Source organism: Chrysochloris asiatica, unplaced genomic scaffold (genome assembly GCF_000296735.1).
Source record: "Chrysochloris asiatica unplaced genomic scaffold, ChrAsi1.0 scaffold00110, whole genome shotgun sequence".
Taxonomy (NCBI): domain Eukaryota; kingdom Metazoa; phylum Chordata; class Mammalia; order Afrosoricida; family Chrysochloridae; genus Chrysochloris; species Chrysochloris asiatica.
This window is the reverse complement of record NW_006408628.1, coordinates 5028377-5034614: the sequence shown is the minus strand read 5'-3', so window position 1 is coordinate 5034614 and position 6238 is coordinate 5028377. Positions and strand designations below refer to the sequence as shown.

Below are 6238 nucleotides of genomic sequence, written 5' to 3'. Positions count from 1 at the left end.
CACAGAGGACTAGACTGGGGAGCAAAGCGATCAGCTGATAAGAAGAGGGCGGATAGACGCAAGAACACCCACACTTGCAGATGATACCCACTTGACCTGGCTTCAATGACTGGATGAACAGAGCTCAACCCGAAGAAGAAAGAAGAGGGGAGAAAAAGAAAAAAATAGTGTCATCTGATACAACTTGATAAACTTGACCTGCACCTATAAATGCAGTAGCTCAAAAGAGGAAACAAATTCCTACTCCAAGAATTACTCCCACCCCCTCCACACAAAGAGCAGATAGGGATGGGCAACTTGAACATTGGCTACTCAAAATTGGGGGAGGGATACAAAGGTAACAAGTGACTGGCTTAGTAAGCTTTCAAGAGGGAACCTAGATCGACAGGGCGGGGAGGATGGTAGAGTCTTCAGTGAGTAGTACCCAACCTGTCTAGGAAAGGCTGATGAAAAGAAATGCAGATGGGTCTCTTGTGATGCAAGGGTGAATAATTGTTATCAGGACTGATTGTGAGGACTGGAAATGTAAAGGTGGATATTTTATAGCAAGGAGGGGAATGATTAACCTTTCATTCTAGGAGCGGAAAACCCTGGGACAATCACTGGAGAAGAGCGGAGATCGAGACCCCACCCAGAGAAGCAGTGAGGCCTGAGATGAAGACAGAGAGGATGACATGATGACATGAAGAGATGGAGTGGCTGAGGACTTGAGATCCAGAGAGGGAAAGGGGCTGTGTGCTGAGGACTGGGGTGGGGGTGGGGGGATTGTAAGGTATACCCTTTGGTTGGGTGATGATGCATGGACGGGATGGTAACTATGGCAATGAAACGATGTATGATAGAATGAATACAAAACTAATGTTTTGGACATTGTTTCGTTCTGCTGTGCATGGGGTCACTATGAGTCAGTTCCGACTTGATGGCACCTGACGACAACAACAACATGTACTTTGGACATATTACAGGAGAAGCACATAATACTCGGTAAGTAGAAGGTCAGTGAAAAAGAGAAAGACCCTCAGGAGATGGACTAACCCAGAGGCTGCATAAATGGACTCAAACATAGCAATGATTATGAGGATGGCACAGGGCCAGGCAATGTGTTGTCCTATTGTACAGAGGGTCACTAGGAGTTGGAAAAACTCCATGGCACCTAACAACACCGCTTATATATGATTAAGGTTAACTATACTGTCAAATGGTCCTCTTATCCTCTTAAAATGAAGAAATCACTTCTAACAATAAGGATCAAAAGGTGCAGACCTCAAATGTTCAAAGATTTTATTGTTTTGTTACTATTATCGCTTTGGGTTTTGACTATTGTCTTCCCTCCAAATAGCCCAAAATGTTTCAAGATCTGAGATTCCACTGTCCCTTTTAATATCTCTGAGATAAGGCTGCTTTTAGAAATGAGAAAATTTCAGAATGGGAAAAAGTATTTAATCAAAGTCAGACCAATAGTATCAAAGCTGAAACAATTAGTGACTTCCTGAACCGACACTTGCTCACTCTTCACCCAGCACTGGAAAAACGCTACCTTGGGTTCAGGAATGTTCAATATACACAGTGCTAATTGTTAGTCATTTTTCCCATCAAGAAAAAGACTTCTAAAGCTGACTAGAACTTTGTCATAAAAACTGGTAGTTTTAACAATCTTGCAAAAGGAACTGAGTCATTCTTGGAGAGAGAAGAGGTTTTCAATAAATACTTATTAAATGCATCATTTCTGTAGTCTTTAAAAACTAAGATTTCTGAGGAAGATGGAAAATAGGTGTATGAGTAGGTATGTGTGAGTGTTGTCAGATAACCAGGCTGTACCACAGTCAATGTGGAAGCAGCAGCTAGAAGTTCGACACATTCTAGATTCCTGAGAGTTAGTGGTAGGACTGGAGCTGAGAAATAATCATAGCAGGCATCAAATCATGGAACAACTGCCTTCTAATTTCCATTTTAATCCACTGGAGGAGGGAAATGGCCCATTTCCTTCCTACAAAGCCAGAAGGTAATCAAGATCATGACCCGGAGGTTTTAATACACAGAGAATGGCCACGTGTCTGTGGTGAGAGGAAAGAAGCCTGCATGGGAGAGGAGGGCTCAGTTTTACTGACCTGCTGCAGGTGAGAACAGCAGCAGGAAAGCAGCAGTCTTTCTATGTTGAAGGAAGGACTGTAGTTCTTAGGAGCCATAGAATAGTACCAACTCATAGTGATCCTATGCACAACAGAACGAAAATTGCCCAGTCCTGTGCCATTCTCACAATCATTGCTACATGTGGGCCCCTCACTGTCGACACTGCCAATCCATCTCGCTGGGTGTCTTCCTCTTTTTCTCTGACCTTCCACTTTACCAAACATGCTATCCTTCTCCAGGGACCAGACCCTCCTGACAATATGTCTGAAGTATGAGAGACCAAGTGCAGCCATCCTGGCCTCCAGGAAGCATTCTGACTCTACTTCTTCCAACACAGATCTGTTTGTTCTTCTGGCAGTCCATGGTACTTTTAATTTTCTCCTCCAATACCATAGTTCAAATGCATCAATTCTTCTATGATCTTCCTTATTTACTGTCCAGCTTTCACATGGTTATTGAAAGTACCATGCTTGGGTTGGTGCACCTGAGTCTCAAACATCTTTGCTCTTCAACACATTACAAAGTTTTCTGCAGCAGATTTGCCCAATGCAATATGTTGTTTGATTTCTTGACTGCTGCTTCCATTAGTGTTGGTGGTTGATTCAAACAAAATAAAGTCTTTGACAACTTTAATCTTTTCTCCATTTATATGGATGTTATATAGTGGCCCAGTGGTGAGGATTTTTGTTTTATGTTGAGGTGCAAGCCATACTGAAGGCTGTGGTCTTTGCTCTTTATCAGTAAACAGTTTAAGTCCTCGTTGCTTTCAGCAAGCAAGGTCGTATCATCTGCATATCACAGGTTGTTAATGAGTCTTCCTCCAATCCTGCTGCCACGTTTCTATTCATACAATCCAGCTCCTTGGATTATTTGCTCAGCATAGAGATTCAATAAGCACAATGAAAGAATACAACCCTGCTGCACACCTTTCCTAATTTTAAACTATTCAGTGTTCCTTGTTCTGTTCGAACAACCACCTCTTGGTCTATGTACAAGGTTCCACATGAGCACAATTAAGTGTTCCGGAATACTAATTCTCTGCAATGTTGTCCATAGCCTGTCATGATCCACACAATCGAAAGCCTTTGCGTAGTCAATAAAGCACAGGTAAACAACTTTCTGATATTCTCTGCTTTCAGTCAAGATCCATCTGATGTCAGCAATGAATTCCTAGTTCCACATCCTCTTCTGAAACCAGCTTAAACCTCTGGAAGTTCTCTGTCAATGTATGATTGAAGTCTTTTAAAAGTTATTTTAAAGGATATTTTTGCTTGTATAGTCTATTAATGATATTGTCCAATGATTTCATTGACTCACCTCTCTTTGGAATGGGCACAAAGATGGACCTCTTCCAGTCTTGGAAGAATGGGCACAAAGATAGACGTCTTCCAAAATTTCTTGGCATAGATGAGTGAGTGCCTCCTGTGCTGAATCAGTTTGTTGAAAGATTTCAATTTGTATTCTATCAATTCCCAGAGCCTTGTTCTTTGCCAATGCCTTCAACGCACCTTGGACTTCTTCCTTCAGAACCATTGGCTATTGATCTACTATTCCTCAAATGGCAGAATATCGACTGTCTCTTTCTGGTACAGTGACTCAGTGTATTCTTTCCATCACTTTTGATGCTTTCTGCATCATTCAATATTTGGCTCATAGAATCCTTCAATATTGCAATTGAGGCTTGAATTTTTAATTCAGTTCCCTCAGTTTGAGAAATGCTGTGTGTCCTTCCCTTTTTGTTTTCTAACTCTAGGTCTTTTCAAATTCCGTTACGTTTGACTTTGTCTTCTTGAGCTGCCTTTTGAAACCTTCTATTCAACTCTTTTACCTCCGTATTTCTTCCATCTCTACACTGGTGAAGAAAGGATGGTCGACTAAAAATAAATGGAAGCCTCTCCAGGATATGTTTAGGAATGTACATTATGGGATTTACCAGTCCCATAAATTTGCTTCAATCCTGACAATGCTTAGTATATTAACCTCCACCAAAGATGCAAAGCCACCAAAAATACAAAGCTTTCTATTCAGCTTTGAAGATCATTCACTAAATGAACAATCTGAAAACCTTTGAAGGCTTCTGGAAATTACTCAATACTCCTTTGTTGTTGTTAAGTGCCATTGAGTCATTTCCGACCCATAGTGACCCTGTGTAGGGTTTCCAAGGACCAGCTAGTAAGCTTGAACCACCAACCTTGCATTTCAAACTGACTTCGCACTCTGGCACATTAACCTACAGCGCCAACCAGGACTCCTACACAGGGGTATTTACAAAGGTAACCTTTACTCTGTCAATAAAGAGACAGCTGTGGGAAGGAAATCAAACTAAAATGAAGGAAATTCTGGCCTGAAACTGGATTTCAAAATACCACCTAAAGAAATGAATATATCATTCTGCTTCCAGGGCAAAATAGTCACCAATAACTAGTTGTCCTAAATCTGATAAATCAATGTTATATACTCAACTGAATCTGGAAAACCAAGTACAAGAACTGGAGTTTCTTTGCTTGTTTGTTTTGTTTTAAATGGAAATTAGAACAGATTCTATACAGAATCTGATGCAAGGGGTTAAAAAACAGAACAAAACAAAAAACTTAATAGCCACTTGGAAGCTAGATTTGGTTTAAGGATTATTAGACAGACATTTTGCAATGCTTCAACTACTAACGCTTCACTAGAATTTGCAAACCAGTAGAATAAATAGCTAAAGAATGGTCAAATTTTTCACTCCTATTCCCGGTTTTCCTCCAAAACCTGGTTGATCTTCTGGGGACACCTAATTTAGGATCCTTAGCCCTCTCCCCTGATTCACAGCACCTTACTTTAAAAAGGATAAAATTTAGATTTTGAAAAGCTTTACTTAGTCTCCCTGTTCACCAGGAGTTTGATGCTGATCAAAGCCAACCACTCAGAAGGCAGCTCTGAATCCCAAGCGAACAGTAAGAATGAAATATAACAATGGACAGACAGAGACCCTCCTCTTACTGATGCTAGAGACAATATGTTCAAGCAAGGGTCCAACATCCAAAGATTTCTTCCTTCCACATTATAATTCCACTAGCAGTATGCTCTACGGAGCCCCTGTAAAACCACCAGCAGTCTTACATATCCCAACGTCAAATGTAACTACACAGAGTACTTACTTGTCTTGGAAAATGTCCTGGGCGGTTATTTGATCCTTTTTCTTGATGGCTTCAGCCAGAGGGAAAAGAGTCTTTACTTTAGAGAGAGGAACCTGGCACTTAGCTGTCACCTCAGTGGGGGGGTTCAACATATTCAAAACATGCTGCTGAATTGGGGGGAGAGGCTTCTGGGGATGTAAAGCTCTGTGCAGCAGACACTGTTGGAAAAAGTACAACATAGTTGTTTTTGTTAAGTGCCGTTGAGTTGGTTGATTCATAGCAACCCTGTATAGGGTTTTCAAGGAGAGGCTGATGAGTCAGAATCACCAACCTTGCAGGTTCAAAGCGACTTGCGTGCTTATCCTATGGTGCTACACAAGGACTAGATATCACATATGGCTTCATTTTACTTTTCCTGATCAAGGATTCTCCATCTTTACTGTGGGATGGCTATGTGCTTCATAAGGTACTTAACAGATAAAAAGGACTGACCCACAACCACCTTTGTTAACAGGACATTGCCAATGTCTAAAACTCACTGTAAAAACAAACCTGTCTAGCAGCAATATCTCCAGCAGATCTCCTAGAAAGGAGCTTCAGATTATTAAAAGAAGCTCTTGCTCTAACTACTTGGGGAACATACTATACATAACCTACAAGCTTTCCTAAAGCATGTAATTCGAAGAGCCTTCCACAATCTGGGACTATAGTTTTTTAGTTAAAATCCTTGGACCTCTCTTATGCATACTATTCTATCATGATTATTTAGAGCATCATTTCTATCTCTAAGGCCATATCTTCAAACTACTGACATTTCCTCTTTGCTTCCAACCTTTGCATTTCAATCATCAGTAAATATCAATATATCTTAATTGTATGGTTGGTCAATTTCAGACTGAAGAAGTTGGTTGTTGTTGTTGTTATGTGCCGTGGAGTCGGTTCCGACTCACAGTGACCCTGTACAGGGTTTCTGAGGCTGTAAATCTTTC

General features: G+C 40.8%; 1 protein-coding gene across 1 annotated transcript in view; it reads right to left on the bottom strand.

Moving 5' to 3' along the window:
- XRCC5 (X-ray repair complementing defective repair in Chinese hamster cells 5 (double-strand-break rejoining)) overlaps positions 1 to 6238 on the bottom strand; it is a 110537-nt gene that overhangs the window by 49509 nt on the left and 54790 nt on the right. Inside the window, exon 14 of the mRNA XM_006867857.1 lies at positions 5271 to 5467. Within this exon, the coding sequence (XP_006867919.1) occupies positions 5271 to 5467 (197 nt within the window). The remainder of the gene's footprint in view (positions 1 to 5270; positions 5468 to 6238) is intronic.